We start from the raw sequence: 27,128 nt of genomic DNA, 5'->3' as shown, positions 1-27,128 counted from the left end.
CAAAAAAAGTGTGTGTGGGGGGGGGGGAAACACCACCCACCCACTCTATCCTGTGCACTAGGGAAGCAAAAACTCATATCTTTAGGCAATCATAGGGCAGTATTCAATTCTTTTCACCCCCTGCCACACTTGTTCTGTTTCTGCTGAAGGGTGTGGTATCAGCATTTCAGCTTGGTTCAGCCGGGTTTAGCGAGGCGCCCAACCGTTTATAGAATTAAACCTGATTACTATGGCCACGGTATGCGCTATCACAGTGATCACTTTAGAAAGGAAATTGGGTGTGATATATCATTTGAATACCACCCAATGAGTGTATCTGATTGGGTAAGAGTTTCACTCATTCAGGTAAATACAGTTAGTGAATGGGGTATGCAAAGTAGAAAATCTTCTTACTGAGAGCAAGATCTCTTTTCATAAATCTAGAAAATAAAATGTATATATTTTTATGAATTAAGCAAGATTCAGATCACATTGGCTTACCAACACGTAACAATTACGCAGCTGTTAGTTGTATCCAATAAAAGGACAAAAGTAAAACTGAAATAAATAATTATTGTTAATTATTATTATTGCTAGTTTTCCACTGTAATTTGTATCTCTTCTCTTAGGTATATGGTATCTGAACGCTGCTATAGGAAGCAATATCCAGCTGCATTTCCAGGAGTTTGATCTAGAGAATATATATGATGTTGTGGAAGTAAGAGATGGTAAAGGATCAGATTCATTGTTGCTGGGCAAGTATCCCTTATATGCTGAGATCTTGGTTTCGAAAGCTTTGTTTTATACAGTAGGTTTCTTCTGAGTGCTATGAATTATTGCAAAGTAACAGTCAGTTGCTAGATTTCACGCTGTCACTGATGAAGAACTGAAGGAAACCACCAGACACTGAAGTGCAGAGTTGGCGGCTGAACTTCAACTCATAAAAAGCAGGTCACAGAGTTCACTGCTCCTTTGATTTGTTCAATCTTTAGAAGAGGCATGTTGGAAAATTATCATTCAGAAGATGTAAGGCTCCTAGATAACCTGGAAGTCTAGTGGTGCATTGCATGTTAACACAGCAAGTAATAGCATCAGAAAATGGAGAATGTTCATGTTTATGTCACCTTTTGACCCAGCAAGTCCCAGTAGTGAATAAAGTGTAAAGGACTAACCTAAGAAGACTAATACGAAATGTTTCCATTCTTTATATATTTTACTATTTATCTGTCACATTGCGGTATAGTATTTTTTTATATATATATATACAGTGCATACTGTCTATGTATCAGTGGCGGTTCTTGCCACAGGCAAGCAGGACTTTTGCCCAGGGCGCCGCCTTCCGGAGGGCGCTGGCGCCATCCGGAGGGCGCCGCACCGTGGCAAGATCCGCCACTGCTGCCCGCTGTGTCCCCCGTCCGCCTCCGCTGCCCGCTGCCGTCCCCGTCCTCGGCGCCTCCTGTGAAGGGAACTAGACGCTATGCGTCTAGTTTCCCTTCGTGGAGAGTAACTGCTGAGCGGTGCGCGATGACGTCATCGCGCACCGCACAGCAAAGGTCCTCTCCACGAAGGGAACTAGACGCATAGCGTCTAGTTTCTCTTCGTGGAGAGGACCTTTTGCTGTGCGGTGCGCGATGACGTCATCGCGCACCGCTCAGCATTCAAGCGGCGCTTTCAATGTACAGGGGGCGTGACTCACCACGCCCCCTGTATTAGGCCACGCCCCTTTCCTGCCCGGGGCGCTCTGCGCCCTTGAACCGGCCCTGCTATGTATACTGTATATATATATATATATATATATATATACTGTATGTAAGCTGACCTTCCTGATCTCCTTACTTGTGGTACCAAACAAATGCAGGTCCCTGTTAACTATAGAGTACAGTACCGGGTGCTTCATATGACATGTTGCATTTGGGATTATTGCACTAGCTACTTTGCTTTCCTATCCTGCCTCTCATACCCCTTTTTAGGATCATCTTAATTTAACCACTGGCCACTGCTGTGTGTGCTCCTTTCCTTGAATTCACAAGGGCATTAGGCTAGAGTTAGAGAATGTCTCTGCCTGACATACAATCTAAATTTGACTTTTGGTCAGCAAGTCTTATACCTTTAACTTCAACACTTTTTCACCTCTCTGGCTTGCACAGTGACTCTCCTTAATTAGAATTTCTTTGAATCCTTGCTACAGCAGATACTCTTCAAAAAGCATGATCTTGGTCCCTTATAATATCCTCCGTTCTTCTAAGCAATCCCACAGTCCTAGATATGAGTCCTAGAGGTAAGCAGATCTGTATCCTTCCCCGGACAAGGACTCATGGTCCACTGTTGGGAAAGAATATTCCACATGAATAAAAATTAAATGTATACAAAGTATACCTTGTCCCCACCAGAGTACATAAGTTTCAGTTCTGCCATCTCCCACATTGTTGGAGATATTACAGGGTATGGTTCTCCATTATTCATGTCTGGTGGTCCTGCCCAAAAAAAAAAAGACCTTCTGGGATGATTTTGCAGATCTCATTACTAAAGTAACCAAGCTTCCCACTGCTAAAAATGTATGTTCCTACTCAAGGCTCTAGACAGACCCACTTATAGCCATGGTGTCTATGGCACTACTTCCATAAATCATCCTCCTTCTGTCTTCTAGTAGACAGTTGGATCTTCTGTTCTAACATTGTTCACCATCTCATTCTTATACTGATTAAAATGGTTTCTATTGTCATCTTTTTTACCTACACTGACCTCCTTTGCTGTCCAGCAATAGCCCGAGTTTAGCTCCACTTCTCTCTTCTCTCTTCTTTCCCTTACTCTTTTTCTTTCCAAACAATTCCATAATAACTATATGATGAGTGCATGTAACCTTTTTAATTTCTTGCGGTAATACTCCAGTTGATTTCTCTTTGATTTCTTGACATTCTTAAATTTGACAAGCAGAAGGGAGACATTGGTAAGCATCGTGTTTTTTGTAAAGTCAAAAGTAATAAACCTTTACATTGCAGTACTAGTGTGTTGGCATGTCTGGTTCAATATATTGCTGTGCCCCTTCTGTCTGTCAACATTCTTAATATAGAGAAGATAACTAAATCCCCTACAGTTCATATTTTTAATTTACTTATTTTTATGTTGCAACACTGGTTGCCATTGCCTTGTTTGTACAGTTGTATTAAAAACATAAACCATTTAAATAAAATGTATAAACAGTTTATAGAAATACTTTAAGTATACAAGCATTACCTAACTAAAAACAGTACTTCTGATTAAATGTTTATGGTTGTATATGAAAAGATTAGTCATTTTGCTTACCGTTGTCACATGTAGAAATAACTAATAGACATCTCTTACTACATTATGCTATAAATCTGCATACTCACTTAGAACAAACTCACAGAAAAACACTAGCTATACAGCCTAAAAACATGTTCATTCTTTTAGGTGGCATATAGCTTTAAGCAAGCTTAGCTCGACCTAGAACACTGCAATTGCTCTTGGATGGAGATAAAGTTCCCGCCATTCAGCTTCTAACTGCCATGTCACAGGCTGGGTTTGAATATGACAGGAGCTGGTTGGCTGGTACTTTAACTCCATCCACTTTATCTCCACCCAAGGCTTAGTAAAGACCCCTATGTGATTATACAACCCAGACTGCAGTGTAAAGATGGTCACATTTTATTAACTGGTTAAGAGCTCATTTGAATGTGGCCCATTTGAGAGTCTCCGTTCTACTTGAGGTATGCTTGGGACTTTATTGTAGTTTGGTATTGGCTGGGCAGCTATGACACTAATCCCCATTTTATCTGGTTATATTGTCCCACACAACCAGGGAATACTTGTCCAGTGAGAGTGCGAAAGTAACAACAGTGCATTGTGCTGGAAAGAGTACAGATGTAGCCATGCTCATCCAGTCTGTGACACGGCCGCATGGGCACATTTGCCATGGGTGTGACTTATTACACCAAACTGCGACTAGTCGCACCTGCAGTCGGCTACATTAAAGTATATGGATCGCAACAAGTCGCAGGCTAGATGATCGTGACTACATCTGTATGTAGTGCTCCCGCCTAAGAGATGTTTCATAAAACTTTCCAAGTAGCTAAATACAGTAATGGGGGTAAGGTACAAATGTGTAGAAGACTGTGCTTTGGGTATTTAAGTTTTGCAAACCACTTGCAATAGTCACAGTAAAACAAAACTGCAAAGGTCACAGAAAGCACCTGCAAAGGTGGCCAAGAAGATTCAGGTGTGAGAGGGGTGTGTCCAAAATCAAATCTAAATTGCAATGTGAAAATAAAGCAGTCCAACATTTTTGGGCTACATGCAAAAGCAGAATTATTTACCCAGCCTGCAAAAAAATACAGTACAGGTTGAGTATCCCATATCCAAATATTCTGAAATACGGAATATTCCGAAATACGGAATTTTTGGAGTGAGAGTGAGATAGTGAAATCTTTGTTTTCTGATGGCACAATGTAAACAAACTTTGTTTCATACACAAAGTTATTAATAATATTGTATTAAATGACCTTCAGGCTGTGTGCATAAGGTATACATGAAACATAAATGAATTGTGTGAATGTACACACACTTTGTTTAATGCACAAAGTTATTAAAAATATTGGCTAAAATTACCTTCAGGCTGTGTATATAAGGTGTATATGAAACGTAAATGCATTCTGTGCTTAGATTTAGGTCCCATCGCCATGATATCTCATTATGGTATGCAATTATTCCAAAATACGGAAAAATCCTATATCCAAAATACTTCTGGTCCCAAGCATTTTGGATAAGGGATACTCAACCTGTATATCTAGATCTTCCTGTGTAGCTTAATTTAGGTTTCCATGCCTAATCAGACATGTTGTGCCCTAGTTTTAATGTTTTATTGCATTTTGTTCTGTATTATTTATTTTGCTTGTTGTACAGTATCACTTATTGCTTCAATAAAAATATATATATAATTTTTTTTTTTAAATAAGTGTATTTTCACTGCTTGCATTGCACCATGATTTGTCCAGGGGCAAAGTTACTTCTTGGTGTTCAGCTGTTAATGAAACAGATAGGAAAAGTTTTTAAATACTGTACAGTACCTAAAGAATTCAGGGGCAGATTTATTAAGCTCGCTGAAGTGATAAAGTGGAAGGTGATAAAGGACCAGCCAATCAGCTCCTAACTGTCATTTTTTCTAACCTAGCCTGTGACATGGAAGTTAAAACCTGATTGGCTGGTCCTTTATCAACTTCCACTTTATCACTTCACCGAATTTAAAAAATCTACCCCTCAGTCCTCTATTAGGGTATGCGTCATTAGGTCGACCACACTTAGGTCGACAGTCATTAGGTTGACCACTATTTGTTGACATGGTCAATAGGTCGACATGGTCATTAGGTCAACATGAACAAGGTTGACATGGAAAAAGTTTGATTTTTTTTTTACTTTTTTGGTGTCATTCTCTTCGTAAAGTGACGGGGATCCCCAATTAGTGCACCATATCCCCTCGCATCCCAATCGTAGTCCATGTGGATTGTAAAGAATGAAAAAGTTAAGAAAATGGGAAAAAAATGAAAAATGCATGTCGACCTTTTTTATGTTGACCTAGTACATGTCAACCTAGTGACCATGTCGAACTAATGTATGTCGACCAATAATGGTCGACCTAATGACTTTCTACTTACCTGTGGTCAACCTAATGACCGTATCCCCTTTGTCACTGAGCAGTTACTGTTTATGGAGCTTGTTTAGTATTGCAGTCTTTTTGATGGACACTTCCAAAGTGTCATACTAAGTGTATAAGGTGGATGAGGGGTAGGTTATAACTAAATGGTCATGATTGTTCCAAGGACAGTCCCTCTAAAGTTGTTATACAATGTAATACAAAGACAACACTAATTCGCTATTCATTTAACCCTTTACAATGCAAGCTACTTTGGAAGCTGTATGACTCTAATGCAATAGAAGTTACTTATTGTTGAATATCTTTATCTTTAGCTGTTTATACGGGCAGTAATCAAGTGCCAGATGTCTTTTCCAAAACCAATCAGATAACCGTGTATTTTACTTCTGACTCGACTATGGCAGCGAGTGGATTTCTTGCTAACTTTACAGCTGGTCATCGCCTTGGCATGCCTGGTTAGTAAAACCTATTTTGCTCTCTTCTCTTTTAAATGTAAGAATTTGTTTTTATCTTGTGAATCTGCAAATCTTACAGACACTAGAGGGTTTGCAATCACTGTTCATTGTCTGCAGGTTGCCTTCCAAAACATTTATTATGCATTCTGAACATGGATAAAAGAGATGGCGATTTGAAGCATGTTTTGTTTAGAAATTTCGGGTTTAAGGCTAATTTCCATCAGTTTCGGATTTGCTGAATTTGTAACCCTTCTAAGAACATGGTTCAAACTGTGGAGTTTAATAAACTCCTGTTTGAAAATCTCAGTAAAAGAAGTGGAAAAACTGTGCTATAGTTAATTAGATAATTAGCTGCTCTGAAAATAATAGTTTTGGGATAAAAACAGAGCGCTTGTTATATACAAAAAGTAAATATAAAAGTGTGTAAAAGATGCATTACCTGTGGAAATAAAAAGCTTAACAAGACAATTAATGTTTAAGCTCTTTTCAGAGATTTTTTGCAGTCTCTGATAAGTGTTTGTAGCGTTCCAATTTAAGTTTGGTATCTGGTGCAGGTTAATAAAGAGGCTGGCTGTCTAGTCTGTCCCTATAGCTGCCTACCTCTTAGTTTCCATGCTCTCCTTTGTCTGGCTGGTTCCCTCGATCTTTTCCTGATCAGAACTATTCAGTGCTTAGCGATGATGTTACTATCGGTTGCCGATGATGCAGTAGCACACTCCAACGCGTTTCTGGCCATAGCCTTTTGTCAAGGACGGTGCTAATAGTCCTGGTGTCGCCTTTTTTTTTTTCTTTTTTAAACTTTATTAAAAAACAGAAGCAGTAATCCGGGATTTGGTTAGAAAAGCGGGAACGCATGTCAGATACTATACTTCAGGGTGCCATTTTAATTATTTTAGTTATTTAAAAGTGGTAATGCACCAAAAAGGTGTTTTTTTATTGAATATGAGCAATAAGATATGTTGCGTAACATAAGTCCAGATATAAAATAAAACTATTAATTTTATTAATACAAAATGGTTTGTTTGTATTAAATATTGGGGAGAATTTTTGTTTAAGTCACAAAGTTTTATTGACAAGAGAAAAACAATGACAAATGGAGGTAATTGACATAATCAGAGCACAAGAAAACTAGAATAACAGCAACATAAAACAGAAGAGGTGAGAGGGTAAATTAACATGTTGAAGTACATAGACTAGAAAATTAAGTGCATGAATTTGTCTCTATTTTTTTTTAAACAAACCCAAAAACAATCAAGAATTAGGAACAAAAATAAAAAATAAGAAAGAATATTCCGAAGGGCCAACCGGTGGAACCCTTGGGAGGGCTTGTAGGAAATTACAAAGACAGTCAGAGGGAAAAAGAAGCAGGGATGATAATGAAAATTGAGGAGAGAAAAGAGTAGAGAGAAATAAAGAGTAAAAGAGCAAAAACAAACCACAGACGAGGGGAGAGCGAGTCGGGAGAAAAGAAAGGTGAGGAAAAAGGGTAGGGTGAACTAGGAGAGACCTGGGAGAACTACTTGAAATTTAGCATACCACGGTGTCCAAACGCTGTGGAATTTATCCACTGTGTTGTTCATCAAGGAGGAAAGGTGTTCCATCTTCGCTAAAAACCAAACACGATTCATAAGTTCAGGACGGGTTGGAGGGGTGGGAAGTTTCCATGATTTAGCAATCTGGAGTTTAGCTGCACAGGCTATATGCATAGCCATAAAAAGAATATTTAGCGCAAAATGGTCATAGATGAGATGAGATGATCAATAAGCAATCATATTTAATGCATATAAAATCTAAAAACATCCATGGAATTTACACAAGAAAAAAGGTAAAATATAATATACTAAGCAGTAACTGTGTACATATAAATCGTACGATGATGTTGTTCCCTATAAAGGGTATATTGCACAACTCCCAGACTCATTCAGCTGCACTTGTAAATATAAGATAGGACCTGTTCCTATGTAAATAGTCCCCTTCTGTATCCAATAATAGTGATAGGATAGTCCGTTGTTAATAGTTACCACAGGTGATCAAGGATAATTAAGCGGTACAGCACTCCGCAGTATTGCAGTTCCTTGGTGCAGTGGATAAACTGTGAAATTCCTCAATTGAAGAGGTTTTACCTCCAAGCAGAGGTCCAAGAGGTTCCGTGGGGGACTTGGTTCAGGTCCTGTATCTCCAGATTTCCATAGGTCCAGGGAGTTTAGCAGGAGAGCAGCTCACACCAACGCGTTTCGTTGTGATCACACAACTTTTTCAAGGTGCTGACTGGGCTGTGAGAAGGGGTTTATATACCCAAACAATATGGCTGCTCATTTGCATAACAGATTGGAATCAATCAACTCATCTCATGATATGACCAAATTATGACAGACAGATAAAACTAAATTAAAATCACACATTAGTACCTATAGAACATACTAAAATTAGTTTAATACTGTGGTTATTTCTCTTATTTCATTATATATCGTGTGGTCACATGACCGTTTGTATATAGGGTATATCTAAAAACCGGGGGTCACAATCCCTGGAGGTAGTTGTATGAGCTATTAGTCAAAGGGTGGATCCATGTCTCATTTTATTAATGGCCCTATGGAGTCCCAGAGGCTCTCACCTGAAATAGATCCCATGATAATCAGCGGTGCGGTGGGGATGACGCGAACGGGTCGCGTCTCGTCGCGTCATCTGGAAGTGTCCGATCACGTGCAGTGACGCGATCGGGTTCTCTCCGTCGCGTCATTAGGCCGCGCTTAGGCGCGTATGACGTGACGTGGGGGATGTCATTCTGGTTGTCCAGGCAACGCGTCAGTGTCAGTTATTTTCTGTTTCCGCCAAGCGGCCCAAATATACTAGTTTGTGGTGTTGCATACATTAATGTCCCCGCGAATCTGACAGCCATTATGCCAACCACAGAAACAATGTATCTAAAATCCAATAAATGGATAACAGCATATTATATTGGTAACCCATTAGTTTGGTATATTTAGAGTATCTAAATCCGAAAATAATATAATATAATATGTTTGAGATGTTTCTGTTCAAACAAAGAATATACGTTTTTATAAAAAACACAATATAATGTGAAAAATAATACACAAAAAAAGAAAAAAACAAAAAAACATACTTAATCCAATAAAGTTATAAATATTGGACTGAAAAAAGGGGGGTGATACATCAAATCACCAAACTGTATACATTCTTATTAAGACAAATATAATTTCTGTATTGAGAATCATTTCTTGCAAAGTTGATTCTAAATTATCCGTCTTAGTATAAGAAACATATTATAAACAGAAAAATTCAAAACTGTAGAAATAAAAACAAGGGTATAGAAAATTAAAAAGAAGAATGAAGGAAGAAAGGGAAAGGGTGAAAAAGGAAAATAGGAAAAAGGAGAAGACCATAGGGGAAGGGAAGAGGTGGTAGGGAGGTACAAAAAGAGGGGAAGAGGGAAGAGAAAAAAAACTCAAAAAGAAAAAAGGATACCAACAGCAAGGATGCATAGTTTAGAATATTTGAAAAAAGGTGGGGGGGGGGAAGATGATCATAACACTGTATTGAGTTCCACTGTTTCATTTAATCCATTTGGAAATATCGTATCTAGTTTGAACATCCAGTACAGCTCTTGTTTGCATAAGGTGTTATATCTATCCCCTCCCCTCTTTGTTAAATCTACCTGTTCAATTGCTGTTAGATGAAGTGAACTAGGGTCACCACCATGTTGATCTCTGAAGTGTCGAGAGACACTATGTGTGGAAACTTTTTTAATAATATTACGGCGGTGCTCCATGAAGCGGATTTTAATGCTTCTAGTTGTACGACCCACATATCTTAAATCACATCCACAGGAGAGAAGATAAATAATATAGGTTGAGTTGCAATTCATGAAACTCAAGAGTTCATAATTCTCCCCATCTTTAACGTGGAGTTGTGTTGTTTTTTTATACATATGTTTGCAGGTCGTACACCTAGTAGCACCACATCTAAAGAACCCTTTGGGTTTGGATGTCAGCCAGTTCTCCTCTGTAAACTGTTGGGTAGGGATTTTCCTAATAAAACTAGGAGCAAGTATATTTTTGAGTGATTTATTCTTTTTAAAAATAAATTTAGGTTTTAACGGTAGTTGGTTCCTAAGTAATTTATCCTGATTTAAGATACTGAAATTTTTGCAGACGATCTTTTTGATCTGCATACTCTCATTATTAAATGTGGAGATAAAGGCCAAGCTATCCGGTTTATCCTTCAGGTCCATTTTTTCAGTTGCTGATTTATTATGTCTAAATAAAGTCTCCCTCTCTAAATCAGAAACTTCTCTAAGGGCTTTCTTCAATGGTGCATGGGGATAACCCCTTTCACCAAAGATCCTCACCATAGAGTCCGCCTGTTCCAAAAACTTAGATTTTTCAGTACAATTACGTCGTAATCGCATTAATTGGCCTCTTGGAATGTTCTTCTTCCAAGGGGGATAATGGGCGCTCTGGTAGTGCAGGTAAGAGTGTGTATCCACCTCCTTGTTGTAATTGGAGGTGTAAATTTTGTTATCCCTGGCTTCTAGAGTCACATCCAGGAAGTTAGTGGTAAGTGGGTGATAGGAGAATGTGAACTGTAGATTAAAGTGATTAGAATTCAAACTAGAAACAAATGACTGTGCAGAAGATAGATCCCCATCCCAAATAATAAAAAGGTCATCAATGTAGCGGCCATAGAGGACGAGACTCGCGCCGAAGCCGCCCCCCCACACATGGGTGTCCTCAAAGAGTCCCATGTATAGGTTGGCATAACTCGGCGCAAATCTCGTCCCCATGGCCGTCCCCATAACCTGAAGATAATATTTATCCATAAACAAAAAGTAATTGTGTTGAAGTATAAAAGAAATAGCATCCACCAAAAACTTCCCGTGTCTCTCCGAGAGGTCACCATCAGCTTTCAATCTAGCTAATATTGCATCTCGACCAAGATCGTGTGGGATATTAGTATAAAGGCTCTGTACATCTAGAGTCAGAAACGCAAAAGTGTCTTTCCACACAAAGTCCTTTATTAGTTGTAAAAAGTGAGTGGTATCTTTAATGTGTGACCTCAAGGTAGAGACACGAGGTTGTAAGAAAGAGTCCACATAAAAAGAAAGATTTGAAGACAGAGACCCCACACCAGAAATAATCGGACGCCCCGGGGGTGACAACAGTGATTTATGTATTTTGGGGAGGTGATAATAGATCGGAATTGTGGGGTATTTAATAAACAAAAAATGATATTCCTCCCTGGATATGACTCCATCGGCCAGGGCTTCATCCAGTAGGGTGTGTAATTGTCTCAAATATTGTGATGTGGGATCGAAATCAAGAATCTTATAAAATTTGGTATTGTTTAGTTGTCTATGAGCTTCAATTAAATATTCTTCTCTACTCTGCACCACCAGACCTCCCCCCTTGTCTGCCTCCCTAAAGACCAAAGAAGTATCTTTGGTAAGGTCACGTAGGGCTTTTCTCTCCCATCTGGTAAGATTGGTATTTATCCTCTTACCAATGGAGGGTTTGTTATGTTGACATAGATTCCTAAAGTCCTCAAGTGTTGTTTTGTAAAAACACTCAACCATGGGACTCTTGTAAGTGAGAGGATAGAACTCAGATTTGCGCCTAAAGTCACCCTTTTTAATGTCATAAATTTTCTTCATGTCGTTCTTTTCTTCGGAATTGATGCTGTTATCCAAAAGGGAATTTAGCATCTCCAAAGCTAGGTCATCACCTGAATCTAGGGTGATGGCCATACCTTCTTCTTTTTGTTGTTGCATATTGCGTTGAATAAAATATCGTTTTCTGCACAAAGTGCGGACGAATCTATTCAGCTCAACAAACAAATTGAAGATATTCGGGGTGCTCGTAGGGGCAAATTTGAGTCCTTTGGCCAAAAGGGATTTTTCACTGGTAGAAAACTGTTTATTAGAAAGATTATATACATTAGTTGGGGTAAGAGTTGTCTGATCCTTTAATCCCAACCCCTTGGTTGTCTTCTTTTTCCCCCCTCTGCACCCTCTATACTTCTGGATCTTCCTCTTTTTGATGTTTTTCTTTCCCACTCTGTTCTTTTCGGGGACCCATGACGTCTTTCGTATCTTTGTTCTAAAAAAACCTCGGAGTTTTTCTGAGAGTCATGTTGGGGATCTGATCTCTGTTCTCTAGGTCTTGCTCCTAGTTCAGACAATTGACCCGCACCTAATTGTGCCGGTCTAGTATTTGTGTTCCTTTCTAGTGTGTTATTGGAAACTTTCCTCTTATCCCTATTTGTCTCTTCATAGCGTGGTGGGTATCTCTCAGAAATTCTTTGTTGGTCCCATCCCCTATTTGAGGGAGCCCTTTTGGAGGTATATGCTATGGATCTAATCCTTTCTCTATTTTTGTTTCTATAGCTCCTCACCTGTCCAGTATTGTAATCCTCCAAGTCTCTCTGGAATTTTTTACATTTGTTATCTACAACTGTTTGTTCAAATTTTGTAACCCTTTCCATGACTAGTAAGTCCCTCTCCTTATATTCCTTTGTATTACTCTGGGGTTCTAATTTGGTTTTAAGGGATTCAATTTCTATTTCAATTTCTTTAACTTTCCGGTCTCTATATGCAATTACCACTTCCATCAGATTCATAGAGCATTTATCCAATATTTTCTCCCATTTCTCTTCAAACTCTCTATCTCCGTTAAAGATAGAGGGCTTGAAGAGTCTGAGACCTCTGGGAATCATATTTTTATCAATATATTTCTGTAAATTGATACTGTCAAGCCACTGCTTGGTCTCTGATCTCATTAGATCCTCCAACTTATAAAACTCGTTTTTCAACAAATCATTCTTGGACTCTAAATTAGTCCCCATGGGATCATCCCATTTCTTAAGAAAGGCATTCCTTCTACTATGTCTGTCATCAAAAGTGGAGAAACTCCCCATTCTTGCAGCCTTGAGTAGGACTATGTGAATTTGCAAAAAGAGGAAAAAACACCCTAGGGTGATTTTCTCAAGGCGCTAGATTAGGGGAGGTTCAACACTGCAGCTAAAAGAGTGAGGTTGGTCAGACCTCGCAAATATGCAGTAACAATAAAAAGAATATTTAGCGCAAAATGGTCATAGATGAGATGAGATGATCAATAAGCAATCATATTTAATGCATATAAAATCTAAAAACATCCATGGAATTTACACAAGAAAAAAGGTAAAATATAATATACTAAGCAGTAACTGTGTACATATAAATCGTACGATGATGTTGTTCCCTATAAAGGGTATATTGCACAACTCCCAGACTCATTCAGCTGCACTTGTAAATATAAGATAGGACCTGTTCCTATGTAAATAGTCCCCTTCTGTATCCAATAATAGTGATAGGATAGTCCGTTGTTAATAGTTACCACAGGTGATCAAGGATAATTAAGCGGTACAGCACTCCGCAGTATTGCAGTTCCTTGGTGCAGTGGATAAACTGTGAAATTCCTCAATTGAAGAGGTTTTACCTCCAAGCAGAGGTCCAAGAGGTTCCGTGGGGGACTTGGTTCAGGTCCTGTATCTCCAGATTTCCATAGGTCCAGGGAGTTTAGCAGGAGAGCAGCTCACACCAACGCGTTTCGTTGTGATCACACAACTTTTTCAAGGTGCTGACTGGGCTGTGAGAAGGGGTTTATATACCCAAACAATATGGCTGCTCATTTGCATAACAGATTGGAATCAATCAACTCATCTCATGATATGACCAAATTATGACAGACAGATAAAACTAAATTAAAATCACACATTAGTACCTATAGAACATACTAAAATTAGTTTAATACTGTGGTTATTTCTCTTATTTCATTATATATCGTGTGGTCACATGACCGTTTGTATATAGGGTATATCTAAAAACCGGGGGTCACAATCCCTGGAGGTAGTTGTATGAGCTATTAGTCAAAGGGTGGATCCATGTCTCATTTTATTAATGGCCCTATGGAGTCCCAGAGGCTCTCACCTGAAATAGATCCCATGATAATCAGCGGTGCGGTGGGGATGACGCGAACGGGTCGCGTCTCGTCGCGTCATCTGGAAGTGTCCGATCACGTGCAGTGACGCGATCGGGTTCTCTCCGTCGCGTCATTAGGCCGCGCTTAGGCGCGTATGACGTGACGTGGGGGATGTCATTCTGGTTGTCCAGGCAACGCGTCAGTGTCAGTTATTTTCTGTTTCCGCCAAGCGGTCCAAATATACTAGTTTGTGGTGTTGCATACATTAATGTCCCCGCGAATCTGACAGCCATTATGCCAACCACAGAAATAATGTATCTAAAATCCAATAAATGGATAACAGCATATTATATTGGTAACCCATTAGTTTGGTATATTTAGAGTATCTAAATCCGAAAATAATATAATATAATATGTTTGAGATGTTTCTGTTCAAACAAAGAATATACGTTTTTATAAAAAACACAATATAATGTGAAAAATAATACACAAAAAAAGAAAAAAACAAAAAAACATACTTAATCCAATAAAGTTATAAATATTGGACTGAAAAAAGGGGGGTGATACATCAAATCACCAAACTGTATACATTCTTATTAAGACAAATATAATTTCTGTATTGAGAATCATTTCTTGCAAAGTTGATTCTAAATTATCCGTCTTAGTATAAGAAACATATTATAAACAGAAAAATTCAAAACTGTAGAAATAAAAACAAGGGTATAGAAAATTAAAAAGAAGAATGAAGGAAGAAAGGGAAAGGGTGAAAAAGGAAAATAGGAAAAAGGAGAAGACCATAGGGGAAGGGAAGAGGTGGTAGGGAGGTACAAAAAGAGGGGAAGAGGGAAGAGAAAAAAAACTCAAAAAGAAAAAAGGATACCAACAGCAAGGATGCATAGTTTAGAATATTTGAAAAAAGGTGGGGGGCGGGAAGATGATCATAACACTGTATTGAGTTCCACTGTTTCATTTAATCCATTTGGAAATATCGTATCTAGTTTGAACATCCAGTACAGCTCTTGTTTGCATAAGGTGTTATATCTATCCCCTCCCCTCTTTGTTAAATCTACCTGTTCAATTGCTGTTAGATGAAGTGAACTAGGGTCACCACCATGTTGATCTCTGAAGTGTCGAGAGACACTATGTGTGGAAACTTTTTTAATAATATTACGGCGGTGCTCCATGAAGCGGATTTTAATGCTTCTAGTTGTACGACCCACATATCTTAAATCACATCCACAGGAGAGAAGATAAATAATATAGGTTGAGTTGCAATTCATGAAACTCAAGAGTTCATAATTCTCCCCATCTTTAACGTGGAGTTGTGTTGTTTTTTTATACATATGTTTGCAGGTCGTACACCTAGTAGCACCACATCTAAAGAACCCTTTATGTGGACTCTTTCTTACAACCTCGTGTCTCTACCTTGAGGTCACACATTAAAGATACCACTCACTTTTTACAACTAATAAAGGACTTTGTGTGGAAAGACACTTTTGCGTTTCTGACTCTAGATGTACAGAGCCTTTATACTAATATCCCACACGATCTTGGTCGAGATGCAATATTAGCTAGATTGAAAGCTGATGGTGACCTCTCGGAGAGACACGGGAAGTTTTTGGTGGATGCTATTTCTTTTATACTTCAACACAATTACTTTTTGTTTATGGATAAATATTATCTTCAGGTTATGGGGACGGCCATGGGGACGAGATTTGCGCCGAGTTATGCCAACCTATACATGGGACTCTTTGAGGACACCCATGTGTGGGGGGGCGGCTTCGGCGCGAGTCTCGTCCTCTATGGCCGCTACATTGATGACCTTTTTATTATTTGGGATGGGGATCTATCTTCTGCACAGTCATTTGTTTCTAGTTTGAATTCTAATCACTTTAATCTACAGTTCACATTCTCCTATCACCCACTTACCACTAACTTCCTGGATGTGACTCTAGAAGCCAGGGATAACAAAATTTACACCTCCAATTACAACAAGGAGGTGGATACACACTCTTACCTGCACTACCAGAGCGCCCATTATCCCCCTTGGAAGAAGAACATTCCAAGAGGCCAATTAATGCGATTACGACGTAATTGTACTGAAAAATCTAAGTTTTTGGAACAGGCGGACTCTATGGTGAGGATCTTTGGTGAAAGGGGTTATCCCCATGCACCATTGAAGAAAGCCCTTAGAGAAGTTTCTGATTTAGAGAGGGAGACTTTATTTAGACATAATAAATCAGCAACTGAAAAAATGGACCTGAAGGATAAACCGGATAGCTTGGCCTTTATCTCCACATTTAATAATGAGAGTATGCAGATCAAAAAGATCGTCTGCAAAAATTTCAGTATCTTAAATCAGGATAAATTACTTAGGAACCAACTACCGTTAAAACCTAAATTTATTTTTAAAAAGAATAAATCACTCAAAAATATACTTGCTCCTAGTTTTATTAGGAAAATCCCTACCCAACAGTTTACAGAGGAGAACTGGCTGACATCCAAACCCAAAGGGTTCTTTAGATGTGGTGCTACTAGGTGTACGACCTGCAAACATATGTATAAAAAAACAACACAACTCCACGTTAAAGATGGGGAGAATTATGAACTCTTGAGTTTCATGAATTGCAACTCAACCTATATTATTTATCTTCTCTCCTGTGGATGTGATTTAAGATATGTGGGTCGTACAACTAGAAGCATTAAAATCCGCTTCATGGAGCACCGCCGTAATATTATTAAAAAAGTTTCCACACATAGTGTCTCTCGACACTTCAGAGATCAACATGGTGGTGACCCTAGTTCACTTCATCTAACAGCAATTGAACAGGTAGATTTAACAAAGAGGGGAGGGGATAGATATAACACCTTATGCAAACAAGAGCTGTACTGGATGTTCAAACTAGATACGATATTTCCAAATGGATTAAATGAAACAGTGGAACTCAATACAGTGTTATGATCATCTTCCCCCCCCCCACCTTTTTTCAAATATTCTAAACTATGCATCCTTGCTGTTGGTATCCTTTTTTCTTTTTGAGTTTTTTTTCTCTTCCCTCTTCCCCTCTTTTTGTACCTCCCTACCACCTCTTCCCTTCCCCTATGGTCTTCTCCTTTTTCCTATTTTCCTTTTTCACCCTTTCCCTTTCTTCCTTCATTCTTCTTTTTAATTTTCTATACCCTTGTTTTTATTTCTACAGTTTTGAATTTTTCTGTTTATAATATGTTTCTTATACTAAGACGGATAATTTAGAATCAACTTTGCAAGAAATGATTCTCAATACAGAAATTATATTTGTCTTAATAAGAATGTATACAGTTTGGTGATTTGATGTATCACCCCCCTTTTTTCAGTCCAATATTTATAACTTTATTGGATTAAGTATGTTTTTTTGTTTTTTTCTTTTTTTGTGTATTATTTTTCACATTATATTGTGTTTTTTATAAAAACGTATATTCTTTGTTTGAACAGAAACATCTCAAACATATTATATTATATTATTTTCGGATTTAGATACTCTAAATATACCAAACTAATGGGTTACCAATATAATATGCTGTTATCCATTTATTGGATTTTAGATACATTATTTCTGTGGTTGGCATAATGGCTGTCAGATTCGCGGGGACATTAATGTATGCAACACCACAAACTAGTATATTTGGGCCGCTTGGCGGAAACAGAAAATAACTGACACTGACGCGTTGCCTGGACAACCAGAATGACATCCCCCACGTCACGTCATACGCGCCTAAGCGCGGCCTAATGACGCGACGGAGAGAACCCGATCGCGTCACTGCACGTGATCGGACACTTCCAGATGACGCGACGAGACGCGACCCGTTCGCGTCATCCCCACCGCACCGCTGATTATCATGGGATCTATTTCAGGTGAGAGCCTCTGGGACTCCATAGGGCCATTAATAAAATGAGACATGGATCCACCCTTTGACTAATAGCTCATACAACTACCTCCAGGGATTGTGACCCCCGGTTTTTAGATATACCCTATATACAAACGGTCATGTGACCACACGATATATAATGAAATAAGAGAAATAACCACAGTATTAAACTAATTTTAGTATGTTCTATAGGTACTAATGTGTGATTTTAATTTAGTTTTATCTGTCTGTCATAATTTGGTCATATCATGAGATGAGTTGATTGATTCCAATCTGTTATGCAAATGAGCAGCCATATTGTTTGGGTATATAAACCCCTTCTCACAGCCCAGTCAGCACCTTGAAAAAGTTGTGTGATCACAACGAAACGCGTTGGTGTGAGCTGCTCTCCTGCTAAACTCCCTGGACCTATGGAAATCTGGAGATACAGGACCTGAACCAAGTCCCCCACGGAACCTCTTGGACCTCTGCTTGGAGGTAAAACCTCTTCAATTGAGGAATTTCACAGTTTATCCACTGCACCAAGGAACTGCAATACTGCGGAGTGCTGTACCGCTTAATTATCCTTGATCACCTGTGGTAACTATTAACAACGGACTATCCTATCACTATTATTGGATACAGAAGGGGACTATTTACATAGGAACAGGTCCTATCTTATATTTACAAGTGCAGCTGAATGAGTCTGGGAGTTGTGCAATATACCCTTTATAGGGAACAACATCATCGTACGATTTATATGTACACAGTTACTGCTTAGTATATTATATTTTACCTTTTTTCTTGTGTAAATTCCATGGATGTTTTTAGATTTTATATGCATTAAATATGATTGCTTATTGATCATCTCATCTCATCTATGACCATTTTGCGCTAAATATTCTTTTTATTGTTACTGCATATTTGCGAGGTCTGACCAACCTCACTCTTTTAGCTGCAGTGTTGAACCTCCCCTAATCTAGCGCCTTGAGAAAATCACCCTAGGGTGTTTTTTCCTCTATATGCATAGCCAGTTTGTTTTGAGGCTTGGATAGCCGACAAGCTGGGGCACACAGGAGCAGCGTCTCAGGGGGGAGGGGGGGGGCAGTCCGGAATAACCAACTGAATAAGGATACGGACCATTGACCAGAAAGAGGCTACCTTCGGGCAGCTTCACCAAATATGAATATACGAGCCTACTTGACCACATTGGCGCCAACAGAGGTTAGAAGTGTTCGGATATATTTGGTGTAAGCGTTCAGGAACCAAATACCAGCGTGCATAGACTTTGTAGGAGTTCTCCTTAATGGAGACGCTAATAGAACATTTAGAAATATTCAATCGAACAGATTCCCATACGTCATCATCTAGGGAGGTCCCCAAGTCAGTTTCCCATGCAAGTTCATGTGCTGTGCGTGGAGGCGAAACTGGAGACAAAATGGACTGATACAAAATAGAAATAATGCCTCGATCCGTGGAACAGTACATGCAAAGGTGCTCCATCGGAGTCGGGACATTAGGAAGAGGCGTTGTCCTAGTAGAGGACATCACGAAATGTCGAATTTGAAGGTATTGATAAAAATATGAAGTCGGGAGAGAGTGCTGTGTTTGAAGGTCTGCGAATGAGTACGGTACATTGTTATGAAGTAGATGATGAAAGCAGGAGATGCCTGCTCTAGACCAGTTGGAAGCAAAATGATAGGATCTGCCCGGGGTGAAGGAGGGGTTGTTCCAGATGGGAGTTAGGGGAGAGGGATGTGTGTGAAGTGAAAGTTTAGATTTTAGTGAGTCCCACACCGATAAAGTTAGGGATTTTGTTGGCACTGACTGAATGGTTTTAGGTCTGTGCAAGCGAGGGAGCCATGGAAGATGAGAAACTGAGTCGACCTAAGCCAAGTCACTCTCCAAGTCCACCCATCTCCTCGTGTATCGTGGAGAATGCCAGGCAACTAGTTGGCTGATTGCCGTGGCATAGTAGTATCTCGATAGCGAGGGAAGGCCCAAACCACCACACGTAGAGCTCTGCTGGAGAGTCTCCCTATGCAATCGCGGCTTCTTATCATTCCAAATGAATTTACCATATTGGGTCTGGAGGGAAGATAAAATCCGGAGAGGGACTGGGACAGGGAGAGTCTGGAAGAGGTATAAAATCTTGGGGATGACGTTCATCTTAATAGCATTAATCCTGCCAATCCAAGAAATGAAATGTTTTTTCCATCCTAAGATGTTTTGAGATATCCCCTTAAATAAGGGAGGAAAGTTTGTGTCATAAAGAGAATGGTAAGATTTGGTAATATGCACCCCCAAATATTCAATGGAGGTATGACGCCATGCAAAAGGAAGTTGGATTTCAGAAGATTCAGCGTGTTGAGAGGGATGTGTAATGGGAGAGCCTCTGACTTGTCATTGTTCACCTTATATCCAGAGAGGTCCCCGTAGAGAGTTAATTCTTTGAAAAGGTTGGGTAGGGATATTAACGGGCTAGTGAGGGTAAGGAGGACGTCATCCATAAAAAGGGAAAGTTTGTACTCTGAGTCTTTGATAGAAAAGCCCGTAATGTTCGGGTTAAGACGGATGCGACAAGCAAGAGGTTCGATTATCAGAGCGAAGATAAGAGGCGACAGGGAGCATCCTTGTCGCGTACCATTGGTAATGGCAAAGGAGTCTGAAAGAATTCCGTTCGTTAGGACAGAAGTGGAGGGGTTGTAATAGAGTGCTGAAATGGCTTATAGAAATTCCCCGTGAAAACCAAAGCTACGGAGTGTTTGATCGAGAAAAGCCCACGAAACCCTATCGAAGGCTTTCTCCACGTCTAAGGCCAACAGAAGGGAGTTTGACAGAGTTAGCATGATGGATCAGCTTAATGGTACGTCTGGTATTATATAGAGCTTGGCGAGAAGGGACAAATCCGACTTGGTCGGGATGTATAAGAGACGGAAGAAGGGGGTTCAGGCGTAGGGCAAGAATTTTTGCAAAAAGTTTCAAGTCGGTGTTGAGAAGAGAAATAGGGCGGTAATTAGAGACCTGTTGTTGATCTTTACCAGGTTTGGGAATAACAGTAATTAGTGCTTTAGTAGTTTCGCTATGGAAGAGTTCCCCATTAAGGATTTTATTAAAAGTAGATGTCAAGTGAGGGACAAGAGAACACTCGAATGTTTTATAGTAAGCAAAGGGTAGGCCGTCCGATCCCGGAGCCTTAGAGGGTTTCTGTAGTTTAAGAGCAGCAGATACTTCCTCATCAGATATAGGCTTACATAATGCAGTGGATGAGGGAGAATCCAACCGCGGTAGGGAGCATGTGGTCAGGAAGTCGGAGATGCGTGTGTTTGAGTCAGATAGGGAGGACGTACTGCCTGGGGAGTTATACAAACGAGTGTAGTATTCCTTAAAGATAGAGTTGATGTCTGAGGGATTATAGTGTATATTACCGTTAGGATCCTTAAGCGAGACTATAGAAGAGAGGGCTTTGCGTGCCTTTAATCTATTTGCTAGGAGGGCATCAGCCTTGTTGCTTTTCTCATAAAATCGCTGATTTAGTCAACGTAGAGATTTATCTATCTTTTCTGTTAATAGTGCATTGAGAGTTGCCCTAGCTGCCATAAGCTGTTTATAGTTCGAGTCCGTGGGACTACGCTTATGAAGAGAGTCTAGGATTTGGACCTGATCAGTGAGATTTCTAAGTATTGCTTTGTGTTCCCTATTGCGGTGAGATGCAAAGCTAATTACATGGCCTCTGAGGACGGCTTTGTGAGCTTCCCAGACTAATGGGGAACATCCTGAGTCAGGATTGTTAAGAGAAAAGTATTCTGTGAGCAGTCCAGCTATCTTGGATTTAAAGGAGGGAATTTTAAGAAGTCTCTCGTTCAAGCACCAAGAAGGGCGGGAAGTTGGGGCATCCAATAGATCAAATGCGGACGTGACGGAGGAGTGATCCGACCAGACATTAGGGATGATCGATGAGGACAAAATGTGATTAGAGGCCGGGGGGCTGCAGAAAAGGTAGTCAAGTCTGGAATAAGACTGATGGGGACTGGAAAAAAAAGTGTAGTCCTTGGAAGATGGGTTAAGAGCACGCCAAGTGTCGAAGAGAGATGCTTCTTTAATGAGTTTAGAGAAAGTATCGGATATATGACAGGTGCGAGGGTGTTTCTGGGGAGCAGATTTATCTAAGAAAGGGTCTAGAACTGCATTGAAATCCCCTCCCAGAAACACATAACCCGCTCTATGTTTTTGGAGAGCCGTGAAAAAGGATTTCAAAAAACGTTGTTGGCCCGTGTTGGGAGCATAGAGGTTAGCTATAGTCACTTCCAGGTGCCCCAGACAGCCAACCAGAATGATATACCTCCCCTCTGCATCAACATGAACCGAGCTTTGAGTGAAGGGGAGTTTATTGCTTATCAAGATAGCGACTCCGTTATGCTTAGATTCACTTGAGGAGTACAACACAGTGGAGAATCGTCTGGAAGACAAAGTGGGGTTGCCAGATTGCTTAAAATGTGTTTCTTGAAATATCCGAAACGCGTTGGCACAATCTTTTTAACCCCAAGTGGTAAGGTTTCCCACTTTTCTCTTATATATGAGGTTTTTCACCTATCAGGAGGAATCCACAAAATTCGTTTTTTTCAGGGTAAGATATTACTCCCTGACGGGTTCCGAGAGGCATATTGTGGGATTACCCTGTGGCCACTAATTTTTTGGGGTAACTTTTTAATGTTTTATGGAATGTTTTGTTAAAAATAAATTTTTCGAATAATTTTTATGCAACTCTGGACTCTGAACTTCTTTTACCAATTGGATATACTGCATACGGGTTCTTTGAGGTGTGGAAAGAGAACCACAGAGGACAGACGGAGGAAAAGAAACTGTTCAAGGCACATAGGGCTTTGCCTGAAGGTGAGCATATTATATATGGGACAGGAGCAGCCTCTGATGTGATATATATAAGGAGGGTGGTGTGAAAAAGGAAGTGAAGTAAAAGAAACCTTTCAAGGCACATAGGGCGTATACATAAGGTGAGCGTCTCTTTATGAAAAAAAAAAGGGGTGAGACCCAGGAAGCTTGATGTGTTAAGAAGTGTGGAGAAAGAAACCTTTTAAGGAACATCCCCCACTGTGAGGAGGTCAGTCCAGAGGTGCGAACCGCAAGGCGGACTATACCTAATATCCTGAGGACTGAAAAAGATTCACACATATATATATATATATATATATACAATTTCTTTAATGTGGTTGTTTGTTTGTTGGTAGCGCTTGAGGACTATTCTCAATTTGTAATTGTAAATATATAACTGGATGTGGTGTTTCCCAGAGTTTTAGGACCAAGCAGCTCCATAGGCGCAAGTTATACCTCTCCTTTTTGTTTATTTGAAATAGAACTATGTCTGCGCGTAGAGTGCGGATTGTACGGAACAAGTGAGAGCGTTTATGGGGCGTGTTAAGGCCCCGGACATTCATAGAGGCAATGGTAAAAGGCATGGTGCTGAGAGAGGGGGGAGTATAGAGGGGGTATTGAAAAGGGGGAGCAGAGGAAAGGGGTCGACTCGCTCAAGAGAAAGAGTTTAGGAAAGAAGAAGAAGGAAAAAAAAAGTGTAAAGGAGCAGAGTACGCAATTCGAATTGAGCAAAGTAGAGAAAGTTAGGAAAAAGAGGAAGAGCAGGTTACTCAATACAAAGGATGTTGGTACTCCTATAGTTAGGACTTAGTGGTCCGGAAAGACGTGGGAACAAAAGTTCCAAGTCGCCACAAGAGAATAAAAAATAAATAAAATGGGGGGTGTTGGAGATCTAATTGAGTAGAAAAATATCACATGCAGGGAGAAGAACAGGGAGTATACGCACAACCTAAAAAGAGGAGAAAGAATATTACGGTAAACAAAATGGGCACTAGTATGTAGGAGACAAGAGATGGGTCAGTGTCCCCTGGGTGAGGAGGGTAAAGGGAGAGAGACAAGGGAGAGGGAAAAAAAAAGGGAGGGGGGAGAACAATCATCACCAGAAAATACATTGAGTAATTATCATCTGGAAATACCAGAAACTTTTCGGAGCACAAAGATACACACATGTTAAAACAAGTTGGGGCAACAGGCACAGAAGGCCCACAGTGCGGCGTGTGGAGTCTGGGAGATAGCCAACGGAGAAGCTGGCGAAGTATGTAAGACCGCTGCGCCCGTGGACCACGCCACAACCCAAAACAGATAGAACTTGTAAATGTTAGGACAGCAGGAGAGAAAAGACCTAACAGTGCAAGGAGCTAAAAATATTGCAATGGAAAACTAAGAGAAACATTAATTCCCTGAACTGGGAACAAACTAACAACGGAAGGTAAAATGCAGCATCGGGGTGAGTTAGAGTCAAACCGTGGCCAAGATTAGCATGCAAGGCTAGGGGTGATTGCTAGAAACCGAAATTTGGTCACCCAGGCTACTATAAACATAGTGAGTTTAGTGAATTTGAACTGCTACAAAGAGTGACCACGAGACATTTCCAGTAAAAGAACAAAAGGCATCATGGAGGGTAAAAAAAAAAGGGGGGGGGGGGGGGGGGACATATACAGTACGTGAACATAACATTGAAATCCTTACAGTTGTATGACAAGGGGTGATCACCATACAACAAACAGTCAGTGAAAAGTTATACAAAAATCTAAGGAGGGAAGTAAGCATAATGGCGGAGATTTTTCAAGGGCTGAGGTGATTATCAACGGAAAGGAGAAAGGGCTGGTAAGAAAACATCCAACCCAACGCATAGTCAAATTTTAAGTTGAGTGGTCTGCCCCAGCGGGGGGTCCAGCTTCTTCTATATGCGAAAGCAAATCCTTGCCCTCACGAAGATCTCTGATGATGACTGTTTTTCCCTGAAGGTCAACGATCAGCTTGAAGGGGAAACCCCATCGGTATCGGATGTTCCTGTCCCGTAGAGCCTTTTTTAGATCACGGAGTTCCCTCCGTTTAGCTATGGTTAGAGGGGCCAAATCTTGGAAGAACTGTAGTTTAGATGAATTGAAGAGTACATGAGGCTTTCCACGAGTAGAATTGAGGACCCTTTCTTTATATTTAAACTTGAGATAGCGGAGGACCACATCACAGGGAGGCTCACCATCCCTAGGCTTAGGACGGAGGGCAAGATGGGCTCTTTCTAGAGGAAATTGTACATCCCCCAGGTCCGGTAACAGAAAGCAGAAAAGGGTGTGAAGGTAGGGTTCGAGGTTATCCACACTGACGGATTCAGGGATGTTGCGAATGTGCAGGTTGGATCTGAGTTCGCGGTTCTCAAGGTCCTCATTTTTAGTACGAAGTTCAGACAGTTCTGAGACAATGTGGTCCAGGTCACGACCCGTATCGTTTAGAGCTTTTTGGAAATGGTTCTGACGAGATTCCATTTTGGAGGCTCTGGAAGCGAGGGATGAAATGTCCGTCTTAATGGAGGCCACCGCTTTGTCCAATTTGGACTCCAGAGAGTCCTTAAAGTCCGTAATAAGGGAGCAGAGAGCTAAGATATCATCCTTAGTGGACGGAGCAGAAGGCGGTGTGACGGAGTTATCCATAGAATCGTGAGGAGGGGATGGGAGACCCCGATGTTGGGAATTCTTGGTGCCCCTGGTAAAATGTTGAGAGATATCAGCACCCCCTTGTTTAGGAGTCTTGGACGAAGATTTCTGCATGAGGACCGGACCAGTGTAGAGTATTATACTATGAGATATGAACCGTCAGGGGAGACAGGAAGTCCAAAAAAATATGGGACAGGGTAGGGGAGGAAAAAAAAAAAGGGGGACACCCAGAGGAGACCACGCACCTCACTTTCAGGTGGTCATAGCGCCGGGGGCTGGTATGGTGGTAATGCCGGCAGTGAGCACTCCACTACAGAGGTAGGAGAGAGTCCCCCAGACAAGGGCACGACCGCCGTCGCGGATAGGGGAGTAAGAGTCCCGGATATTAAAGCAGGCCAGGCAGCTGTATCATCAAATCAAGTCAGGTGCCAGTGCAGTTTTGTTGGGGACAAGAGCTGGTGTCACCGGAGTCAGAGCAAAGCGGGACGGAGTTGCTAGTAACCGGTGTATGATGTCAGGAGCCAGTGGCGACTCCGCAACCCCCAGGAGATGATCAGTCCTGTATATGAAGTCGGTGCGTGAAGAGGCAGGGGCCAGCAATGATGTCCCGGTACCAGGGGGAGCAGATACTGTTCTGTAATGTAATGAGGGGGTACCACTGAGGTCTTGTGGTAGCAGCTCACTTAACCCCCATTGGAGATGCAGCTCTTAGGTGTTCCGCATCGGTCTCACGGCCTCCACCGTGTGCCCCTGGATCTCGGCGCCGGCTGAGAGCCTGCTCCAAGATGGCCGCCGGGCCTCCCGTAGCTCTGCCAACCCCCGGCGGCCCCAGCGATCTCAGACACCCGCAGAAGCCGGCAGCGGCAGGAGACTTCCCCACGGCAGGTCCCGCAGTGAATAGTGCTCCAGAGGGCAGGGGAGAGGTACGCGATGCTTTCCCGCGGCCTTGGAAGTGCGCGCCGACCCGGGAGTGTAATCTAGGCCCCGGTCTGGCGGCCGTCTGTAGGCCGCAACCCGCGGGAGCTCCACGAGCTGCACCCCGATTCCGCAGCTTCTACAGGGCACACCAGAGGGGTCAGGACAGACAAGGGGGCTCTGTGATGAAAAAAGGGCGTGCAGGAGCAGGTTGTTGGAGGGTTTATAATCCCCTGATCTCCGGAGCTCTCTTGATGTGCTGCTGCCTCCTTCAGCAGCCAGGCCACGCCCTCCTATTGGGGAGAATTTTATTGTACCATAAATTTAAATGATGATCATGAAAGTTATATTGTAGCAGCCTACAATAATGCATTTAGCTTAAAGTCTACATATAAGCCTGATGGCGCAAGGGTTTAAAAACAACATTTCCATTTTGCTTCTTTTTTTCTTCAATTGTTGTACAATGTTTCCTCCTCTTCAGTTTTTTTGTACTTTTTCAATTGCAAGGAAATGTAAGCCTGTGGGGTACTTATAATGATATTCCAAGAAGTTCTTAGACACTTTGTGAGTGGAGAACCATTTCTTAATATTTAAGATATTCTCAGATATTTTTTCTTTTCTTTTTATTTGTCCAATGTATTGGTACCCGCACTGACACTCCAGAAAATAGATGACTTCTTCTGTAATGCAAGTTATTGTGTCTTTT

The 27,128-nt window shown here is 40.9% G+C and overlaps 1 protein-coding gene across 1 annotated transcript in view; it reads left to right on the top strand.

The window, feature by feature from the left end:
• The first annotated feature begins 240 nt into the window (after positions 1-240).
• The window catches only part of TMPRSS15 (transmembrane serine protease 15), a 220,963-nt gene continuing 194,075 nt past the window's right edge, over positions 241-27,128 (top strand). Inside the window, exons 1-3 of the mRNA XM_063953710.1 lie at positions 241-367; positions 609-734; positions 5,962-6,102. Coding sequence (XP_063809780.1) covers positions 241-367; positions 609-734; positions 5,962-6,102 — 394 coding nt within the window. The remainder of the gene's footprint in view (positions 368-608; positions 735-5,961; positions 6,103-27,128) is intronic.

This window comes from Pseudophryne corroboree, chromosome 2, assembly GCF_028390025.1.
Source record: "Pseudophryne corroboree isolate aPseCor3 chromosome 2, aPseCor3.hap2, whole genome shotgun sequence".
Taxonomy (NCBI): Eukaryota; Metazoa; Chordata; class Amphibia; order Anura; family Myobatrachidae; genus Pseudophryne; species Pseudophryne corroboree.
This window is presented reverse-complemented; position numbering and strand designations above follow the sequence as displayed.